This window comes from Castor canadensis, chromosome 11 (assembly GCF_047511655.1).
Source record: "Castor canadensis chromosome 11, mCasCan1.hap1v2, whole genome shotgun sequence".
Lineage (NCBI taxonomy): Eukaryota > Metazoa > Chordata > Mammalia > Rodentia > Castoridae > Castor > Castor canadensis.
This window is the reverse complement of record NC_133396.1, coordinates 12379257-12403051: the sequence shown is the minus strand read 5'-3', so window position 1 is coordinate 12403051 and position 23795 is coordinate 12379257. Positions and strand designations below refer to the sequence as shown.

At 42.6% G+C, this 23795-nt stretch overlaps 1 protein-coding gene across 6 annotated transcripts in view; it reads right to left on the bottom strand.

The window, feature by feature from the left end:
- Rgs9 (regulator of G protein signaling 9) overlaps window positions 1-23795 on the bottom strand; it is a 104250-nt gene that overhangs the window by 60190 nt on the left and 20265 nt on the right. For 3 of the 6 annotated variants that reach the window (XM_074045282.1, XM_074045283.1, XM_074045287.1), the window contains exon 1: window positions 8210-8443. The exons of 1 other annotated variant lie outside the window; for it this stretch is intronic. In XM_074045282.1, the coding sequence (XP_073901383.1) occupies window positions 8210-8266 (57 nt within the window). In that variant the 5' untranslated portion in view covers window positions 8267-8443. Of the gene's footprint in view, window positions 1-8209; window positions 8444-23795 lie in introns of those variants that run through there. 2 more of the 6 variants (XM_074045284.1, XM_074045288.1) reach the window with 2 other exon arrangements.

Below are 23795 nucleotides of genomic sequence, written 5' to 3'. Positions count from 1 at the left end.
GAGATCCCAGCAGCAAAATACAAACAAAAAATTGCTAAGTTTTGCTAAGACTCATTCCTCCATAAAATAAAGATTACCATCTACATCGTCATAGGAATGTTGGAAAGATTAAATGAGATTAAGCACTGAAAGCATTTATAAGGCAGCAATTCCACACCAAAAAATAAAGACGATGCTGCCTGGAATAAGACCCAGAGAGGGTGAGGAGGGCGCGGGTGGCTCACACCTGTGATCCTAGCTACTTGGAAGGCTGAGATTGGGAGGATCTCAGTTCAAGGCCAAGCCTGGACAAATAGTTCTCAAGACTCCATCTCTAAAATAACCACAGCAAAATGGACTGGAGGTGTGGCTCAAGTGGTAGAGTGCCTGCTTTGCAAGCGTGAAGCCCTGAGTTCGGACCCCAGTCCTATCACAAAAAATTGGTAGGGGAGGGAGCCCAGAGAGGCAGGTGTGCCTATGGGGAAGGCAGACTTTCCCTAGATAGTGAGGACCGATCAGGTTGCTCTCTAAGAGAGGACTGGTGCAAAGGCTCTGAGTCTCTCTACACCAGAAAGTGAAGAGATTGGCACTGAAACTCTTCTCCACTGTTGGTGGCAATTCAAAACAATGCTACCGCTGTACAAAACTGTATAGAGATTCCTCAAAGAAATAAAAAAATAGACTAGGTAATCTATCACATGATCCAGCAATCTTATCTCTGGATATTTAACCAGAGGAACTGAAATCAGCATCTTGGAGTGACATCTGCACTCCCATGTTCATTGATTGCATCACTATTCACAAAGGTCAATCTAAGTGTCTACCACCAATGAACAGATAAATAAGATGTGGTATGTACACACAAGAAGGAAAGTCTGCGCGATATGCAACAATATAGACAAACCATGCGGATATTCTAGTAAATGAAATAAGCCAGACAAGAAGTAGACAAATCACTCATTCTGTTGCAGATACTCAAGGACAGGGAAACAGGACGCTGAGGCAGTTCAGTGGGAAGCAACATTTTATTGTGCTGACCCAGACTCAGCAGATTTAATGTCCAAAGGCTGAGCCCCAAGAACAAAGGGACCTTACCTTACATACCCTTACAAGCAGGTTACAGAAGCAAGAAACAAGGTTTAACCTATATATGGTTGCATGTGACTCTATTGGCTACTTCACCCCCAGTGCTATGTGACCTGCAAATTTAGATTCTTTAAGTTTTATCTCCCTGCTATGCCATCTGTCCCCTCCCCCCTGCTACATTATCAGAACACAGACTTGTTTCTTTTTGAGGTGCCTTATATAGGCAAGTTCATAGAATCAAGGAGTAGAATGGTGGTTGCCAGGGGTTAGGAGTAGAGGGAATGAGGGGTTGATAGCTAATGGATATAGATGGTACAAAATTTCAGTTAAGATGAATTTGTTCCGCTGAAAGCATGGCTCAGGTGGTAGCAGACCTGCCTAGCAAGATCAAGGCCCTGAGATCAAAGTCAAGTACCACCACAAAAAAAACAAAAACAAAAACAAAAACAGACAAGTAAATTCAGAGATCTGCTGTCCAACATTGTACTTGCTACTAATAATTCTGTACTGTATGATTAAATTTTTAGGAGGGTAGATCTCACATTATGTGGTCTTACCACCATAAAATTAAATTAAAATTAAAAAGAGAGACCAACCCAGCTGCATTAGAGGTAAAAGATCATTCTAGGAAGCCCTAACTTGGAAATTTCTACCTCCCACTTCCCACTCCGCCAACTTGCTCCTGAAGCTGAAAGGCTGCCACCTTCCCAAAGGGTGTGGGATGATGTCTTATTCAATACTGGGAATAGGGTTTCCTATTTCAATCTTTGTTGCAAGATCAGCATTTGCAGCCAAACCACTGTCTCAAGAAACAGGTTGAGATCAGCCACATGAACCAGTAGCTCAGCCAGCCAAGGGGGCCCCTGCAGCACCAGGGGCTCCCTGTGCAAGACTGCCAACTCAAGGGATTGTTTCATTTCAGACTCACTCAAAGCTGTAGCCCTTGACCTTCTGCAAGGTCAGTACTTGGCCATGTCTCAGGCCATGGATCAGCCATGGGGTCAGAGCAGAGAGAGAAGTAAAGGGACAATCCCAGGGGGGGTGTTGGGAGGCCACCGAATGACTGCTCCCAGGGATGGTCAAGGGATCCTGTAAACCCAAGGGCTGCAGAGGTGACTCTTTCCAGACTTCTAGACTAACTCTGGATCTTGGACTTACAGGGTTCTCCTCTTTCCCACATTAATTGCCAGATGAAAGGCAATATTCAAAAAAATTAGATGAAACACGAGCCTTTCATGGAACAGAGGGCCCATACATTGGGGAGGAAGTAGAACCCCACCTTAAAACTTAGAAACCTAAACCCCTCCCCCACAAAGTCAGCAGATTTGATTCTTTGTCTTTGCACTAAAGAGAAAAACCTAGCTATTAAGAATCTGAAAATAACCTTCAGAGGAGGAATAACGAGAGTTATTTTAAACCACAATGAGGGGAGTCAGATTTCTTTCTAGCAGGTGTGTCACCTTTCACAGAAAGAAGGAGCAGGTGGGAAGGAAGATTGTCACATTGGCCTCAGGAACATTAGGATGAAGTGCACATTGGGATTTTGATTGACTCTTCATATAAACTCCTCCGACGGGTCTCCCCAAGTCACCTACTTAAGAACGCGAACCCAGGATTCTAGCTCGTGCCACTGTCTCTGAGAGACTCTGTTGTGGGCTGAATTGTGTCCTCCCCAAATTGATATATTGAAGTCCTAACCCTCAGTACCTCAGAACTGGCTGGTTTAGGACGCAGGGTCTTTAAAGAGGTAAGTAAGAGCTGGAGGCATGGTGGCACATGCCTGTAATCCCAGCACTTGGGAGACTAAGGTAGGAGGACCACAAGTTTGAAGCCAGTCTGGGCTCCATAGAGACCCTGTTTCCAAAAACCAAGGGCTGGGGAAGTGGTAAAGCATTTGCCTAGTATGTATTAGGACCCTTGCTTCCATCCCCAGAGCCATAAAAATAATAATGATAAGTAAGGTTAAGTAAGGTTGTATATGTGTCTCTAATCCAGTCAGACCAGTGTCCTTATGAGAAGAGATTGGGACTTTAGTTGAGAGTGATGTGAAAAGACAGAGAAAAGACAGTCATCTACAAACCAAGAGGAGAGTCCCTGACACACACTGGCCTGAGACATTCAGTCTCCAGAACTGTGAGAAAATGGATTTCAGTTGCTTAAGCTGCTAGGCCTGTGTGTACTTTGTTACAGCAGCTCATATAGTCTTATACCTACTCTATGTTTTATCCTTAGTCAGAAAAATCCCTTCTCCTTCAGAGAGGAAAATGAGTGAGAAACCCTTGCCTTTCTGCTCCAAACTGCTCCAAACTGTCACACCCACCTCCTTGTGTCCTCCAGGTGTCCCTCTGGAGATGAGGAAGAGCCATCCCTACCCTGGCACACCAGTGCACATGCTCCCAGCTGGACCAGCTTCCCAAATTCTCCCACACAATGCTACGAAGCAGGCTAGGGCTGGGACCTGTCTGACCCTGTGCTGGGACAGTGGGGAGAAGGGAAGGTGACTCTATGCTGGGGGAGCAGTGGCAAGAAAGGGATGTCAGCCCTATATTTTCTTTCTCAGACACCCACATGCCGAGGCAAGACTGCAGGAATTCAGGGAACCCTGACATTGTGAAGGGATGGCTTTGATGGCTTTGACATCCCACCCACCACGCCCACACTACTCATTGAATTAAGGAGCTGTCACTCACAGGGGAAGATCTCAGGGGTTGGAATTTTCCTTTAAGCTGAAGAAAGCCCCTGAGGAGACAGTAGCAATCAGGACTCTTCTATACAGAGACAGGGAAACTGACCCAGAGTCATGGGTTATTGTTCTAACAGAGGAGGGTGTGATCTTGCTAATAAGCCTTTCCAGACAGAGTCCAGCCAACCTGTGGCCAGCTTACCCCAGCATCTCAAAGGCACTCACCAGCACTATGCCTAACAGTACATGCCCGCAGATCTGCTCTTGTCACCCTGACTACTGCCCAGCAGGCATTCCAGATGACCCCAGGCAAGAACAGCAGTGCCCACCTCTGCTGATTCAGTTTGTATATTTAACATGCCTTTTATCTACTCAGTAAACCCGTCTCAATGGAACGTCCTCTAAACCCCAACTGGACCACAAGCTCTGCCTGTGTACTGATATCTGTCTCCAGCCTTCAGTGTTCCCCTCTGGTCCAGGGGCTTTCCACTGCAATCCCATTGGCATTTTGAGTGCAATCAGTCTTTGTTGGGGCACAGGGGGGCATCCTTTGCATTACAGAATGTTAGCATCTGTTGCTACCCACTATGTGCTAGTAAAATCCCCAGATGTGACAACTCAAAATACATCCAAATGTTGCCAAACATCCCCAGGGCTGTCATCTCAGTTGCATATTCAAACCACTTGCAGAAGCTCTTTTAAAAAGACAAATGCCTGGGCCTCACCTCAGGCCAAGTAAATCAGAAATTCTAAGGACAGTGAGTTGATGTCAATATTTTTTAAGGTACATCCAGAGTTGAAAAGCATTCACACCCTCCATCAGACTCCTCTTGTAGCATGTAAACCGACTCATCTTACTCATCCCTGGTTTTAAACATCAAACAGCATCTCATTAAATAGAAAGCATCAAATCCTCTGCATGTCATATGAAGCCCTCCAGTCCTGAACCCTTCTTACTGCCCAACCTTCCCATCCTCTCTAAGCCCATCTCTGCCCTTTCTGGGCTGGCAATCCTGACCCTAAGGAGTCTGCCATGCTACCAGGCTCTCTCTGTTTTCTATCAGTCTAAAAATGTCAGTCATCTTCCCACCCTTCTGGAAAAACAATGACTAATTTTTCAGAACTCAACTCAGTTGCAAATCAGTTGTGGAACCTTATTTCCCCCATCCTAGATGGAACTCTCCCCTCCCTGGTGGGTATATCCAACAGTGTCTGCCACAACCCATGTAGTGTGTCTCTCCTTGTTCATACATCTGTATTTCTCTATGTACTCTAAGCTCCTTAGTGTCCCCAGCACCTGGCAATGTAACTGCTCCATTATGTGTAGTGAATGAAAGAATGGTACAGGTGAGTGATACGACCCTCTGTCCAGGTCTCCTCAATATTTCTACTTCTGAAGTTCCTTCCCAAGCAAAATCAAGATGCCAGAAGCCACACAGGAAATCCAAGTCATCTAACAAAAGGCTTCTGAGATTGCACCAATGATTCATTTCACAGTGAATCTCAAGGGCAGTGGTAGGCAGAACTGGCTAATATGGTGACCTAGGAGTCACAGAGGTGTGTAGACCAGCACAAGAGCCCATGGCTGTCAGAGCCATAGGAGGCCACTCATCTGTGTGTCATAAGTGAATCTCCCAGCAAAGCCTAGGCAGGTGGGCTCTCCACCTCTTTTCCTCACAACTTGTCCAAGCGTGGGCATCCCTGGTGATGGGCAAGTCTCCCCAGGTGCTGCATCGAACTTGAAGTAGAAGTGGGGTATGAGAACCTCAGGGCCTACAGGAGGAAGGGCCCTTCGAACTACCAGTGCTCTTCCCACCCCTGTTAGAAGATGCTATTTCCTGAGTGGCAGAGCTGTGAGAGGCACAGGAGAACCCTGAGTGAACTCTCTGAGCTCAGAGACAAAAAGACATTCCATCCACTCCTCTATCTCACACCAGTGGTCTTCTTAACTTGCAAATCTGCCAAATTCTGCAATGACTCCCTAAGGGATAAAATCAAATCACCTTCGAAAGATTCTAAGGGCTCATTGTCATTCCCTCCATCTCTACCCACCTGTCTACCCTCTTCCCCTTGCTTCAAACTCCCTCCATTAGAATCTGGCACACCAGATCCTCTGTGCCTCTAAGACTCAGCATTGCTGTTTCTTCTGCCTAGATCATCTTTCTGCTTCTCTCTACCTGGAACCTACTACTCATCCTCCAGCTCTGAGCTCTGTGAGCCAGCCTTCCTCCAGCCTCCACACTCTATCCTACATCATAGGAAAGTCCATAGCATTCTGTCACATTTGGGGACAGACAATAACCACTTCTGCTTTTTTTCTTAGTTCCACTACTTAAGGACTATATAACTGGCAATTCACTTAGCTTCTCTGGGCCTCAGTTTCCTTTTCAGTAAGGTAGTGATCATACCACTGTCTGATGGAACAGATAAAAATGAATTCTAGAGATACAGCACACATCATACCATGCATCCAACCAGTGAAGAATGGCACCTGTACCTAGGTGCACATCCCTTTGGTCTGGACCCTTCTGCATAAAGCTGGTTGCTTGCTAAGGAGCTCCTAGCACAGGCTCTTGCTATCTATTCTACAAACCTTTGTTTTGTCTCCTGCTCTAATTATCTGTGTGACATGACCCAACATCTCAGAACATACAAACAAGATCCTAGCCAACACAAAGTAAAGGGGAAGCAATATTGGAGGTGTGGTCAGAGTTTGTAGGCACAGAAAGGAAGTTTCTCCATTCAGGGGGTCAGCAAACCTGCCAGAGGAGAGGCCTGTGAGTGGGCCCTAGGAAGAGGAGTGGAAAGTTGGCAGGGCATGTGTGGAAGGCAGGGAGAGGTAGAGCCAGGGAGATGGGTTGAAGCAGGAGCCTGAGCACCCAAGCTGGGAAGGGTAAGCTGTATCCTATGAGCATCGGAAGCCAGCTGGAGGTGGTTCTGGTGGAGGAGGTCACTTTGTTTGGGAAAGAAAACCAATGTGTGCAAAGGGTGTCATGAAGGGGGAGAGTGTAGAGTGGGGAGGGGAAGCAGAGGCTGGGGTGGAAGAAGGAGGAAGGAAGCTGGGGTGGAGGAAAGGAGGTCATGATGGAGGGGAGGGAGGCTGGGATGGAAAAGGTGGCTGAGGTTGAGGAGGAAAATTGGGTAAAGAATGGAGGACTGGAGATCAAGACAGTCAGAAGGCCAAGGTAAAGAGAGGAGAAGCTACTAGGTGACGCTGGTGATGGAAAAGAATTTAATAATGAAGTTCAGTATCCCCAGACAATTACTCTCTAGGCCTCCAAGTGAGAGCTGTCCTATCCTGGACTGAGAAGGCAGTCCTGGGATAAAACATGGACACTGATGTTTGCCTTTGGAACATCAGACTTGGGTGGTTTCTTCTTTTAGGAACTGCCAGCTGCAGTATTTGTTCTCCAGGTTCTTTCTGAGTGAGACAACATTCAGCCTCTCTGTCTTATGGAAAATCTTCACACCTCTACTATCTGGAATGAGCACAGGCAGACAGGGTATGACCAACTGCCTTGGTGTGCCCAGGCCTGTCCAGGTTTTAACATTTAGCAAACAGGACACCTGGTCACTGGCTACCCCAACTTGCTGAGCTCCAGGAGCTCAGGGCAGGGGCCAGCTTGTCCCAAAGCATTCAGCTAATTCTATTCAAAAGGATAAGCCTAAGAAGATTCACACTGCCCTGTGAAAAGTGGCTGTGGACAGGAGGAAGGACACACACAAGTGACCTGGACCTAATCCTCTGGAGAGCTCTTCCCACACTAGCTATCTCAAAAGCTCAGAACAAAATGAACCAATTTGTTCCCAAACACATCACCCCACAATGTACTCCACCTCCCACATGTCCATCCAGGATGGACACCCTGTGCCTAGTCACTTGGTCCGACAAAGCATTTGCAACGGAGGAGAAAGGTTTCTGATGGTGCTGCCAGCACAGACAGAAAGGAGACAGACAGCCACTCATCCTCCTATGAGGGGATCTCGAGGCGCTGTAAATGGGGTGGCTCTGTATCCTAGAGGGCACATCATTTTCAATGGTCTGTGTGTGCACACAAACACACTTACTTTAAAACACTACAGTGTTTGCTCAGAAAAATGGTCAAAAATGTTAATTTAACATCTGGCGTCTTATAATAATATCAGCAGGCTGTCTCAAACCCAGCGCAGCCTCGTCTCAACTGCCTCTGGCACCCTCTTCTCCGAGTAACAGGTTGCTTTCAACCTTCAACAGACCATCATAGCTGACCTTAGATTTTCCACTACAAACAGTTCGCACGAAAACCTCATTATTACAGTCTTTAAAAGGCAGCAATACAGCAAACAAGTCATTTAATACAATCAAGCAGCGTGAATCGACCAAATGGGGCGCCCGTTACTCCCGCCCAGCATTTCCTCCGATGCTCCCCAGAGTCGGTCCCCGCCCACCTGCCAGGGCTCAGGTGAGGGCACCCAGGGTACCTTTTGGAGAAATGCCATCCTCGGCCTGTACTGCTGGCCTTGGTGTCGGATCGTCATCCTGGACCCTAGATGAATTCACCACCAGAACACGCATGGAGAGAAAAGGCAAAGCCCCCAAGTTCACCAGCCGCCTGGCCCGCCCCGGCCTGGGCGTCACCCGGGAGGCTCTGCGCGGGGAGCGCGCCGAGCCGGGGCCCTGGACTCTACTCGCATCCCAGACTTGCAAAGCAGCTGGAATCCGCGCCAGCCAATCAGCGGGCGGCGCTGCTGGCTCATTAGCATACGCTGCGCGGGCGCCCACCTGCCACCAGGGGGCGGCGTCCCGCTCCACCTGGACCTGGCAGAGCCTCAGATGTGACCCGCAGGTCAGGGACATGAGAGCAGAAGGAGAGACTTTTTACCTGAGTGGAGTTATGTACAGAAGTGAGACAAATGTAATCACTAATAAAGCACAGTGGAAACTGGCTTTTCCATGCCAACCTTGTGCAAGTTCCTTAAAGTTTCTAAGAATTAATTTCGTTATCAGAGAAGTAAAAATTTTTAAATGAGATAATAGTATCCAACAGAAGAGTTTCTCTAGCATTTAATGGAGAAATATATAACAGTGATTGTGCCTCAATAAAGTGTTTAGGAAAAAAATCAAAGGGTGATCCGTTGACAAATAAATAGCAGATTAATTAATAAGACGCTAAATATTAAAAAGGGGAAAAGCGAAGAAGGGAGAGTGGAGGGCTGTCGTTACTGAGCCAGCTGTCTAGCCTTGAGCAAACTGTATTTTATTTCTGACTCTATTTTTAATAGACGTCTTAGAGGCGGGTTTAGATTAACTGCAGAATTGAACAGAAGGTGCAGTGTAAAAGTTCCCCATCTATCTCCTCTCCTCACTCATTCATAGCCTCCCTAGTATCAACATCTCTCATCAATGTCTCGTTATTTTTTCATCTTTGTCATATCAAGCACTTTCTCCTAGGAATACAAGCTGGGTGGATATTGAGTACAGCAGACAACAGGTTTAAGTTGGAAGAGAACTAAGAGGGATTTAGTAGAGATCTTAACCCATTTGTTTTCTTTCAGGTCACATTCACCTGTTATAATATGATGAATGCTATGAACACTCTCAGAAAGTGTGCCCATGTGCACACATGCACACACATTCATGTAATACTGACTCAAGTCTGCAAACAAGGTCAAGGTGTTCATGGTTGGTTCCCCCTTGTAGCCTTTTCAGAAATCCCTGATTCAGACACTTCAATTTAAAGGGCCTGAATGCTATAGAGGTCCATCTGTACAGAGGAGCAGGGATACTAATTCTCAGACCTCTGACAAGTATGTTCCTGGAGGTGAGCCGAGATCCAAGGAAGATGCTGGAATATCTTGACTTTTTCAGGGAACATCTTTTGATGCTGGTATTATTTGGAACACATGCAAGCAGAAATTCTTTCCAGTTTCCACATTCCTTAATTCTATAAATCCTGAGCAAAAAGAAAACTAATAACTTTCCGGTATGAGAAAATTTAAGTTGTTCAGGAGCAAAAATACAAAGGGTTTTGTTCAGCAATAGGATAGGAAAAACCTCAGAAGGCCTGCCACTGTCCTGCCCCTTCTTCTATCAGGCGCTACTCTTCATGCACCCACATTTTCTGGGACCCACCCTTTGCTCATTGGGCCAGGGAATGTTGGGCATGTGGTCGAGAAGCCAGTCCAAGTTGTGAGGTAGACCTGAAAAGCTTAAATGAATTTTCTAGATTATTAGTTTCACAAGTGTCAACTAGAGCTATATAGACATAAAGTCAAGGCCAGAGGAAGCTGATTCAAAATGCAAGCTGACATTAGGAGGAAGGAGAAATGCAAGGTGAACAAAGGAAGCCAATCAGAAAACAGAAGTAAATAAATCGAACAAGCAGAGAGCAGCAAGACAGATGGAGAGGTTTCTCAGGCTAAGCTGAGTCAAGGCCTTTCCAAGAGTAAGGATGTCTTCAAGAATCTTCCCATACATGTGAGTCTTTATTTCTTGCAAACAAGTATGTAATGTGGTGTTAAAGGTTTAGGTCGTGGTAGTGACCTGTAAAAAATACTGATGCAATTCATCTATTTAAACATCATACATATTGTTGCCAGGCGTTGTGCTAAAGTGTAGAATTCAAAGCAGAGTATGACCACGTCCCTGTCTCAAGGAGCTCACAGTTTAATAGAAAAAAAGAATTCTTGCATAAAAATGGCATAAAACAAAACCTAGATATGATAGAGAAGCAGACAGACTTTGTGGAAGGGTCTCTTATCCAGCCTGAATGGAGACAGGATCACAGGGTCTTCTTGGAGGAGAGGTCTTAAAGGATCATGGGAATGTAATCAGGTGAAAGTCGGCAAATGAAGGTAACTCACAGGGAACAACACCAGAAAAGGTGCAGAGGCAAAGATCAGCATGATTGGAGGGTGGTGACAAGCAATTCATTGAAAACTGTGTCACAGTAGTGGTATGGTTGTGAGGGGCTGGGTCCCAGATGGAGTGGGAAGGGGCACAAGAGATCTTGCTTGAGTGACAGAAATGTTCCATATCTTAATGAGAACCGTGGCTATGCAGGTAAGATAGTCAAAACTCATCCAACTATACTCTTAAAATGATAGCATGTCATTCTATGTAAAGGATAACTTAAAAAAGAGGGTGACCCCCAAAAGTTATTATTATCTTGCAATAAGGTAAGGGAGCACAGTACTAACACTCAGCCCTCTGAGACTTAGGTAAATGGACATTCTGTCATTGTCATAGTCGTCACTGTTGCCCTCAGTGTCTCCTCATCATCATCAACAAAAGGAAGTTTGGATGTAGGTGTAGGCAGTGCTGTCACAGAACTATCCAAGGTAAGAGAAAGAACGAAGGTGTGATTCAGGGCCTAAATTGGAGTCATGCTTCCCTGGATGTAATACAACGCAGTCCACATAGTCTTGGACCTTGTCCCTGAGAATAAAATCAAATCGAGGTGCGATGATGTGTCATCCATGCAAACTGCAATTCCCTTTAACACCCAGGTCAAAGATCATCTCAATAAATGTCTTCACGCCCCTAGTCAACTCAACCACTTAGTTCCATCCAGTGAGCCAAGGGCTGGAGATATAAAACTTAAAAAGACGTGCTTCCTGACCTTGTGCTCCTCCCACAGTCTGGGAGGGAAGACAGACCTTAAATGGTTCATTTCACCATGATGGATGTATCAGAAAGTTCTATCAAGGAGTTTCTGAGAGGAGGAGCAGGATTAAAGGAGCCACCAGGAAATATGGCAGTACCCAGAGAAGAGCAACCGTGGAAAGCCATTACCATTGCCTAAGCCTACCGGGATGGAAAACCAGAGCCCTGGTGGAGGGGCTCTCTTCATGGAGGGGCACATGGATGTCCAGAGATGTCTCAGAGTTTATTCATGTCTCCAAGCACTTTGGCTGGCTCCATGATAGCACCAACCACATCTGTATCAACAGACATCTCCTGACTTGCACAGAAATGGGATCAGATTCACCTGATGACTGGGCCACAGTCCATATTATACCCATGTTTGCATTCATAGAATTCTGTCCTGTCTGAAGTTGTTACAAATGTCTATGTTACGTTTGCAATTCCAAAATATCATATAAAAAAACAAAACCTCTTAGGTGCTGAGTGTTTCTTCTTCACTCCTGTTAGAAAAGCAATAGTTCATGAACATGTACTCTGGTGGGGAAACCAAAGGGCCTTATGCTCCACAAAGTGAGCATGCGGGGCCAGCTGGACACCCTATGGGTGGACTCCAGTTCAATGAAAGGGAAGTGAGGGCTAGACACACCCATATTCTCTCTGTACTTCTGCCCTCTCCACAAAGAGGCTATTTTAGACCTCAGGAAGCTGGCCACACTGCTAGTCCTGGGTGTTTGATCAGGGAAAGGGAGGAAAAGAGGCATCAGTGCTTTCTGGAAAGTTTCCTGCCTCTTCCTCATCCTAGATTATTCAGAAACTGTTTAAGCCCAGTGATGATTACCAGCTACTGTCACAATTCTGTAATAAAAATCCCATTCCTTTTGTCTTTCTTATCCTAAGTTAAATTCATGGTTGCATCTAGAGAAGGAATTTTTAACAAGCATTGCTAAAGAAGAATGGAACAAGATCACTTCTTGCTCTGTCCCCTACCTCCTCCCAACTCAGGAAGGTACATAACTGTCTCTCTACAAACCAGGGCACTTTAGAACTGGTGAGTGGGATCACTGCTTTTTTAAAGTGTGTTATTACCATTATAGATAATTTGGAAGTATGGAATTTTTAAAATGGCTCTATGGAAAAAGACATTTTTACAACTTGTAATATGCTTTGGTTTTAAAGCAGTGCTGGGGTGAACAGGAGAGTATAAAGACTTTAAGGAACAAGATGTGTGTTCTGGTCTCCTCTCTGCCTTTGACCAAATGGGTGGATGTTTAAAGCAGCTTTACTGAAGTGTAATTGGTGCATAATAAACTGCTCATAGGTAAAGTATACAATTTGATAAGCTTTGATATATGTAAACAGGTATAAAACAATTCATACAATCAAGATAGAGTTTATATCCATTGCCTCCCAAAGTTTCCTTATGCCCTTGTGACCCCCTCCCCCTGATATCCTCACACAACCATTGGTCTGCTTTCTGTCACCATAGATTAGTTGAATGGGTGACTTTGATCAAGTTACCAACTAACCTCTTGCATTCTCTAGTTTCTCACTAATAACAAGAGTCAGACTTGATGAATTCAAGGCCACCTTCAATTTAAAAATACTATAACTTTGAAATTCTAAGCAGAATAAGAAACTCAATCAGCTCCAAAGAGTGGCAGAGTTGGATTTGGTGGTCTCTACAAAGTGAACCCTTCTGACCCTGGACTGGTCACCCCAAAATGGGATACCACATGGCAGACATTCAAAATTGCTGAGCACTAGTATTGATATGCTTCAATCAGCAACACCATTGATACACCCCAACCACTACTGCCACAGTGATCAGAGAGGGATGGAGTGAGGGTATGGTTATTTCAGGAAAAGAGAGACAACAAGGAAATTTAGTACATGGTAAACCTATTTGTATAAATCTTACTGAAATTCTTTTCATTAGTCAAACTCACCCATCCTGCAAAGCATGCATAAATGGGCCTTACCACTCCAGGTAAGGGTCCTCTATTAACACTGAGCCTGTGGTCGTCTTGGGGGCTGTGGTTTCCTTGGTTTCTGTGAGTTGTATACATTCCTCCCCATTTTGACTGTGATTGGGCAGCTGGGGCACTACAGCCCAAAGATCCCAGCCCAGTCTCCTGCGTCCAGGAGCCACCACCACCCTCTGTAAGGAGCTGGGAGATGCAGAGATCAACTTTCATTCCTATGGCATTCCTAAGCAAGGAATTTTTCCAAGTTCCTGGCCCTTCTGCTTCCCCCTCTTCTTTTCCCCAGGTATGTAAGGGATATAGGAAGATAATATACAAGAAAGATAAAGAAAGTAAAAACATTAACCTTGCAAGAATTTTTTCAGTATCTATTACTTTCCCCTATTCAGATGCTGCATTTGAAAATCAACTTCTCCTATGTTCCTTTGTCTTTGTTCCCATGTGTTCATCTAATATTGCTCTATCAATCATCTATCTACTATCTGTCTATCTATCATCTATCTACCTACCTAGTTACCTATCTATTCATCTACCTATCTATCATCTATCTATCTAGCATCTGTCTATCTAGGATCTATTTATCTACCTACCTATCCATCCATCTATCATTTGTCTATCTATCTCTACCTCTATCTATCTCATTTCATCAGCTGAACCTTGAAATAGCTAATTCTTTTCTTTCCCCTTTTTATCTTTGCTAGATAGCCCTTCTGAGTTCAAAATTCAAACTACCTTATAGACACCAAATCGAATATTTTATAAAAGGAGCGGCTACTAGTTAGCATAGGGGGTTCTTCTTTTAAAATGTTTTGGAATTAGACAGTGATGATGGTTGCATAACCTTCCGCATATAAAAACTACTGAATTGTACACTATATGGGATGAGTTTTATGGTATATGATTTATTCTCAATTCTTAAAAAAAAAGCACAATACTTTAGGATTTAACTTTCCTGAGGTATTGCTATTATCATGTCCCTTCCTTGCTCAAATATCTTCAGTGCTGCCCATTTGCCTCCCTAATATGGTTCAATTTTTCATAGTCTGCCTCAATCTGATTTTCTATCCATAGAGTTATTTTACTGCAACATAAAGATTCTTTTCTAATGAGGTTTGAAATTTGCTTTTTGGAACTTAAGAAACTAAACTCTCCCAAAATCAATGAACCAATTAAGAAATGGTCAACTGAACTAAACAGAACTTTCTCAAAAAAAGAAATTAAAATGGCCAAAAAACACATGAAAAATGCTCACCATCTTTAGCCATAAAGGAAATGTGAATCAAAACACACTAAGGTTCCACCTCACCCCTGTTAGAATAGCCATCATCAAAAACACAAGTGTTGGTGAGGATGTCGGGAAAAAGGAACCCTCGTACACTGCTGGTGGGAATGCAAGCTGGTGCAACCACTCTGGAAAAAAATTGGAGACTTCTTAAAAATCTAAACATAGACCTGCAATATGATCCAGCAATCCCACTCCTGGGGATATACCCAAAAGAATACAACACAGGTTACTCCAGAGGCACCTGCACACCCATGTTTATTGCAGCACTATTTACAATAGCCAAGCTATGAAAACAACCAAGATGCCCCACTACTGACGAATGGATCTAGAAAATGTGGTACTTGTACACAATGGAATTTTACTCAGCCATGAAGAATGAAATCTTATCATTTGCAAATAAATGGATGGAACTGGAGAACATCATTCTGAGTAAGGTTAGCCAGGCTCAGAAGACCAAAAATTGTATGTTCTCCCTCATATGCGGACTTTGGGTCTAGCACAAATGCAGCAATGTGGTTGGACTTGGATCACATGACAGGGGGAGAGCACATATGAGAGATATAGGAATAGGTAGAAAACCCAAAACATGAAAGCATTTGATATCCCCACTCCAGAGGAACTAATAAAGAAACATGAAAGCCACAGAGGTTAACATGAGAAGGGGATCAGGAACCAGTGTAAAGATCAGTTAGAGATGAATCAACATGGGTCATAACACGTGTACACGAAAGCAATACTAAGAATGTTTCTGTATAGCTAGCCTCAACTCAACTAGCAAAAACGTTTTGTCTTCCTTATTATGCTTATGTTTTTTTCTTCAACAAAATTAGAGATAAGGCCAGACAGATTCTGCCTGGAAGTAGAGGGGGGAGAGAGTGGAGGAAGAGGACAGGGGGGAGAAATGACCCAAACAATGTATGCACATGTGAATAAATGAATTAAAAAAAAGACATTTGCTTTTTCCCTAGCATGTAATGGATTTCCCCATCTTCAGTTCTTTCCTCTTGTGAGTGCTTTGTTGAAAATCCCCTCTCCCATATTTTTGACAAGTGAAATCCTATCTTTTCTGCCCCTACTTCAAAACCCAGATGAAAGGGATGAATATGACCAAAGTATATTATGTATACATATAAAATGATATGATAAAACCCCCATTATTTTGTATGATTAATACACGCTAAAAAGATCAGATGTCTAAAGTTGGCTTATGAAAATTGGAAATTCCAGTATACAGTGTTATTTTTTAAAGAACAGATCAATAAATACTATCCAAGGAGATGCCCTCCCCCCATTCTCACACAGGTGGCATTTTCCACTCACAACTCTGGGTTGTGGATAATGGTACATATTTTTCATGCTCTCCTAATCAAAGAGTTTTAGCTAGAGTAAGGGTGGTTGGTGGCTTGTAAACAGTTATTTCTGGGTTTTGTTTTACATTTTTTTTGAGACTAGGACAAGATCTGATTTGTAGCATTGCCAATTTCTGTGGTATAAATACTTCTAGCAATGTGACATCACTGACCAGAGTCAGTAGACTGGAGCTAGGAAGAAATGTACACAATCAACTCACCTCAGTCCTCCTTCTGCTCTTATTTGTCTTTCTCCAGATTCCCCCTACAACTTTGGCACCCACATACTACTTTTACTCTCATCCTGGGTGATTTTAGGGTCCCAGTGGATACCAAGAAAACTCCCAAGTCTCACAGACCCTTGGTCTCCTCCCTTCCACTGATCTTTGTTTATGCTTCATTTTAGTTGTCCACTATCAGGATCATAAACCTGGTTCTTAATCAAGCCAGGCCATCTTTGAAACTTCGCACCCATATCTCACCTTCTCATCAACCTGAGACTTCCAGGCCCAAGAACACCACTTGCTCCCCTCCTTCCTCCTTTTCTTTCTTCTCTCTCCCTCTTCCTCTTCTCTCCCTCTCCCTCCCCCTCCCCCCTTCCTCCCTCCACCCCTAACATATTTGTCCTAAGATCCTCCAGTGATGGGTTGATCCTATATCCAGGTAAACAGAACCACAACTTACTTCACTGAACTTTTTTTGAGACAGAATCTCACTATGTAGCCCAGCCTGACCTCAACCTGATCCTCCTGCCTCAGCTTCCCAAGTTCTGGGATTACACATGTGCAACACCACACCAGGCTGTATTTATATTTTTATCAGTAGGGTTTATTATATTTTCATTAATTGTTCCAACTTGCTCTGCTGTATTAGAGAGGCTTCAGTTTTGTACAACAAACATTTATTGAGCACCATTTCTGGGGTGGGAACTATGTTTAGCACCCAAGGCACAGAGCTGAATAAGACACAGTCCTGCTCTCAGGATATTTCTAGTAAGAAAGAAATATATAAAATATAATTTCTCAGATAACATAGCAGGTTATATTGGAGTATGTGGAAGGCAAAAAGAAAAGTAAAGAAATGCAATGTGGTAAGAGACTGCTGGATACAGGAATATTGCAGGCATGAAGGTAGGATATAATAATGGTATAAAGGCATTATACCTACCTCACTCATTTAGCCTCCATTCACCTACTCTATGTGGTAGATGTTTCTTATTAATGTGTCCATCATCAAACCACTACTGCTCAGAGAGGCTAAACAATAAACTAAAGTTCACACACCTGCTAAGCAGCCGAGACAGGTTTAGGACTCTTATAGCCTGGCTTCTGGCTTCATGCTTTACTCTTTGTCATGCTGGTATATTCTGATCGGCCAGACCTGGGTCATGTGCAAGAACCCAGAAGTGCATTGCATGCTAGCTGGTTCCCCACAGAAAAATCCTAGTGTGAAGATCAAGAAAAGAAAAAGTGGATGTTGGGCAAGCAAATTCAGCAGTTGACCACTGTAGAATTATAAGAGGTATTTAACTGCTTTGCTGAAAAGCACTAACTCCTTACTCAAGTCCATGAATTAACTAAACACAGGAGAAAAGCATGGCAGCCCTGTCTCCATTTTGTACCTGTTGTCCTTTGCTCTGAGCCATTCTCTCCTGAAGCTGTCTTGGAATCAAGGAAGGACAGGAATGATCCACAAGGAACTGAAACTTCCCATAAGGAAGAGACTTGCAGGACATCACCCACCCCACCACCATCACCACCCCAGATGAGGTTGCACCTGGAGCAGGAATAATCATGTCTTAGGAACCAGATTGCTCCCCTCAAGGACAACAGCAATAACATCTTTTCCAGAACCCAAGGAATGAGATAATGGTCAACCAGAACACACCTGGTTCTGTTTGACTATGTATACCTTTTGTCCTCTGCCCCAAGTTCTTTTGTCTACTTAAACCTATAGCTCATGACTGTACCCCGAAGATGACTGAAGATGGGCTGAGCACTTATTCTGCCTCTTCCCATGGCATATCCCCAGCCATGTAGTAAATCTCCTTTCTCTGCTTTCACTATGCCTCTTTATTTGGTGTTTAGGGGTAAGTGACTGGACCTGGAATGTGGAATCCCAGGATTTGGGGCCTTGGATCCAAAACTTCAGTTTTAGAATCACTTTGGAAATGCAACTTTTATTTTTTCTTTGCTGGAAATAAATTTTCCACAGGTGGAATAAATTTTCCACATGGGCCAGAATATGAACACACTGAATGGCTTTTGACATAAAATACAAAGTAGTTATTCACACGAGATTCCAAGATGGTGGCTAGAGGGAGGAAGCAGAAAACATGCCTCCTAAAGTAAAATCTTGGAGAGACACTGGAGATACACCTTACAGGAAAAACCACCAAGAAGAGGCAAAACTTTGAATCCTCCACACCTCCATCCTGAGCATAGCATCTCCACTTCACATTAAATGGAGAAACCAGGAGGGCTCCCGTGCCGCTGCCAGACAGCAGTGCCCAGACGGCTTGGGAAGACACAGACCACAAGATGCAAGAGGCCTCCAGGACATCAAACAGACCAGATCAAAATAGAACTACCCCATGACATATCATCATTAAAACAACAAGTTCAGAAACTAGAGAAAGAATATTGAAGGGTGTAAGAGAGAAAAAACAAATAACATACAAAGATAAACCCATCAAAATCACAGCAGACTTCTCAACAGAAACATTAAAAGCAAGAAGAGCATGGGGTGAGATCTTCCGGGCACTGAATGAAAATAACTTCAACCCCAGGATACTCTACCCAGCAAAACTATCATTCAAAATAGATGGAGCAATAATAATAATAATAATAATGATAAGCAGAAACTAAAACAATATGTGACCACAAAGTCACCACTACAAAAGATTCTTTCAAGGGATTCTGCACACAGAAAGTGAAACCCAACTTAACCATGAAAGGGCAGGCAGCACCAAACTACAGGAAAAGAAAAAGCAAGACAGTAGAGAGTAACCTCAACTTAGGTACACACAATCAAACCTTCAAACAACTAAGACAACTAAGTGACAGGAATCACCACATACCTATCAGTACTAATGCTTAATGTTAATGGACTTAATTCACCCATCAAAAGGCACCACTTGAGGAACTGGATTAAAAAAGGAAGATCCAACAATTTCTTGTTTACAGGAGACCCACTCACCGACAGAAATAAGCATAGGCTTAGGATGAAAGGCTGGAAGATTTACCAAGCCAATGGCCCCGGAAAACAGGCAGGAGTAGCGATACTTACCTCTGACAAAGAAGACTTCAAACCTACATTGATCAAATGAGATAAAGAAGGACATTCCATACTAATAAAAGGGGAAATAGACCAAAAGGAAATAACAATTATCAACCTGTATGCACCCAATGTCAACACACCCAATTTTATCAAACATAACCTGAAAGACCTAAAAGCATATATTAACTCCAACACAGTGGTTGTGGGAGACTTTAACACCCCATTATCATCAATAGATAGGTCATCCAAACAAAAAATCAATAAAGAAATCCTAGATCTAAAACATACCGTAGATCAAATGGACCTAGTTGATGTCTACAGAACATTTCAAACAACTTCTACACAATATACATTTTTCTCAGCAGCCCACAGAACCTTCTCCAAAATAGATCATATCCTAGGGCACAAAGCAAGCCTCAGCAAATATAAGAAAATAGAAATTATATCATGCATTCTATCTGATCACAATGCAATAAAACTAGAACTCAACAACAAAAATAAAGACAAAAAACATGCAAACAGCTGGAAACTGAATAACTCATTGCTTAATGAACAATGGGTCATTGATGAAATAAAAGAGGAAATTAAAAGGTTCCTGGAGAAATTAATGTGAGTCAACTCCCTGTACAGCTATTCTTATCTCAACCAGCAAAAACACTTGTTCCTTCCTATTATTGCTTATACTCTGTCTTCAACAAAATTAGAGATAAGGGCAAAATAGTTTCTGCTGGGTATTGAGGGGGTTGGGGGTAGAGGAAGGGGGCAGAGTGGGTGGTAAGGGAGGGGGTGGGGGCAGGGGGGAGAAATGACCCAAGCCTTGTATGCACATATGAATAATAAAACAATAAAAAAAATGGTTCCTGGAATTCGGTGAAAATGAAAACACAACCTACCGGAACCTATGGGACACAGCAAAGGCAGTCCTGAGAGGAAAGTTTATACCCATGAGTGCATATATTAAAAAGATGGAAAGATCTCAAATCAATGACCTAATGATACATATCAAACTCCTAGAAAAACAAAAACAAGCAAACCCCAAAACAAATAGGAGAGAAATAATAAAAATAAGAGCTGAAACCAATTAAATAGAAACCAAAAAAACCATACAAAGAATTAATAAAACATAAAGTTGGTTCTTTGAAAAAATAAACAAGATCAATAGACCCCTGGCAAACCTGACTAAAATGAGGAGAGAAAAAACCCAAATCAGTAAAATCAGGAATGCAAAAGGGAACATAACAAAAAACACCATGGAAGTCCAGGAAATCATCAGAGACTACTTTGAGAACCTGTATTCTAATAAATTTGAAAATCTTGAAGAAATGGACAGATTTCTAGATACTTATGATCATCCATAACTAAACCAAGAGGACATTAATCACCTGAATAGATCTATAACACAAAATGAAATTAAAGCAGCAATCAAGAGTCTCCCAAAAAAAGAAAAGTCCAGGACCTGATGGATTCTCTCCTGAATTCTATCAGACCTTTAAAGAAGAACTAATACCAACCCTCCTTAAACTGTTCCACAAAATAGAAAGGGAAGGAAAACTGCCTAACACATTTTATGAAGCCAGTATTACACTTATCCCAAAACCCAGCAAAGACACCTCCAAAAAGGAGAACTATAGGCCAATTTCCTTAATGAACACTGATGCAAAAATCCTCAATAAAATAATGGCAAACCAAATTCAACAACATATCAAAAAGATCATTCACCACGACCAAGTAGGCTTCATTCCAGGAATGCAGGGATGGTTCAACATACGAAAATCAATAAACGTAATAAACCACATTAACAGAAGCAAAGACAAAAACCACTTGATCATCTCAATAGATGCAGAAAAAGCCTTTGATAAGATCCAACACCACTTCATGATAAAAGCTCTAGGAAAACTAGGAATAGAAGGAAAGTACCTCAACATTATAAAAGCTATATATGACAAACCTACAGCCAGCATTATACTTAATGGAGAAAAACTGAAACCATTCCCTCTAAAATCAGGAACTAGACAAGGATGCCCACTATCTACACTCCTATTCAACATAGTACTGGAATTCCTAGCCAGAGCAATTAGGCAAGAAGAAGGAATAAAAGGAATACAAATAGGTAAAGAAACTGTCAAAATATCCCTATTTGCAGATGACATGATCCTATACCTTAAAGACCCAAAAAACTCTACTCAAAAGCTCCTAGACACCATCAATAGCTACAGCAAGGTAGCAGGATATAAAATCAACATAGAAAAATCGTTAGCAATTCTATACACTAATAATGAACAAACTGAGAAAGAATATATGAAAACAATTCCATTTACAATAGCCTCAAAAAAAATCAAATACCTAGGTGTAAACCTAACAAAGGATGTGAATGACCTCTACAAGGAAAACTATAAACTTCTGAAGAAAGAGATTGAAGTAGACTATAGAAAGTGGAGAGATCTCCCATGCTCATGGATGGGTAGAATCAACATAGTAAAGGCTCACCCCTGTTAGAATAGCCATCATCAGCAACACCACCAAAAACAGGTGTTGGCGAGGATGCGGGGAAAAAGGAACCCTCTTACACTGTTGGTGGGAATGTAGACTAGTACAACCACTCTGGAAAAAAATTTGGAGGCTACTTAAAAAGCTGGACATCGATCTACCATTTGATCCAGCAATACCACTCTTGGGGATATACCCAAAAGACTGTTACTCCAGAGGCACCTGCACATCCATGTTTATTGCGGCACTATTCACAATAGCCAAGTTATGGAAACAGCCAAGATGCCCCACCACTGACGAATGGATTAAGAAAATGTGGTATCTATACACAATGGAATTTTATGCAGCCATGAAGAAGAACGAAATGTTATCATTCGCTGGTAAATGGATGGAATTGGAGAACATCATTCTGAGTGAGGTTAGCCTGGCTCAAAAAACCAAAAATCGTATGTTCTCCCTCATATGTGGACATTAGATCAAGGGCAAACACAACAAGGGGATTGGACTATGAGCACATGATAAAAGCGAGAGCACACAAGGGAGGGGTGAGGATAGGTAAGACACCTAAAAAACTAGCTAGCATTTGTTGCCCTTAATGCAGAGAAACTAAAGCAGATACCTTAAAGCAACTGAGGCCAATAGGAAAAGGGGACCAGGTACTAGAGAAAAGGTTAGATCAAAAAGAATTAACCTAGAAGGTAACACCCACGCACAGGAAATCAATGTGAGTCAACGCCCTGTATAGCTATCTTTATCTCAACCAGCAAAACCCCTTGTTCCTTCCTATTATTGCTTATACTCTCTCTACAACAAAATTAGAGATAAGGGCAAAATAGTTTCTGCTGGGTATTGAGAGGGGGAGCGGGAGGGGGTGGAGTGGGTGGTAAGGGAGGGGGTGGGGGCAGGGGGGAGAAATAAACCAAGCCTTGTATGCACATATGAATAATAAAAGAAAAATGAAAAAAAAAAAACATAGTAAAAATGTCTATCCTCCCAAAAGTAATCTACATGTTTAATGCAATTCCCATCAAAATTCCAATGACATTCATTAAAAAGATTGAAAAATCTACCATTAAATTTATATGGAAACACAGAGGCCACGAATAGCCAAGGCAATACTCAGTCAAAAGAACAATGCAGGAGGTATCACGATACCCGACTTCAAACTACATTACAAAGCAATAACAATAAAAACAGCATGGTACTGGCATAAAAACAGACATGAAGACCCCTGGAACAGAATAGAGGATCCAGATATGAAGCCACACAACTATAACCAACTTGTCTTTGACAAAGGAGCTAAAAATATACGATGGAGAAAAAGCAGCCTCTTCAACAAAAACTGCTGGGAAAACTGGTTAGCAGTCTGCAAAAAACTGAAACTAAATCCATGTATATCACCCTATCCATTTTTAACTCAAAATGGATCAAGGATCTTAATATCAGACCCCAAACTCTTAAGTTGATACAAGAAAGAGTAGGAAATACTCTGGAGTTAGTAGGTATAGGTAGGAACTTTCTCAATGGAACCCCAGCAGCACAGCAACTAAGAGATAGCATAGATAAATGGGACTTCATAAAACTAAAAAGCTTCTGCTCAACAAAAGAAATGGTCTCTAAACTGAAGAGAACACCCAGAGAGTGGGAGAAAATATTTGCCAGCTACACATCAGACAAAGGACTGATAACCAGAATATATAGGGAACTTAAAAAACTAAATTCTCCCAAAACTAATGAACCAATAAAGAAATGGGCAAATGAACTAAACAGAACTTTCTCAAAAGAAGAAATTCAAATGGCCAAAAAACACATGAAAAAATGCTCACCATCTCTAGCAATAAAGGAAATGCAAATTAAAACTACACTAAGATTCCACCTCACCCCTGTTAGAATAGCCATCATTAGCAACACCACCAACAACAGATGTTGGCGAGGATGCAGGGAAAAAGGAACCCTGTTACACTCTTGGTGGGAATGTAAACTAGTACAACCACTCTGGAAAAAAATTTGGAGGCTACTTAAAAAGCTAAACATTGAT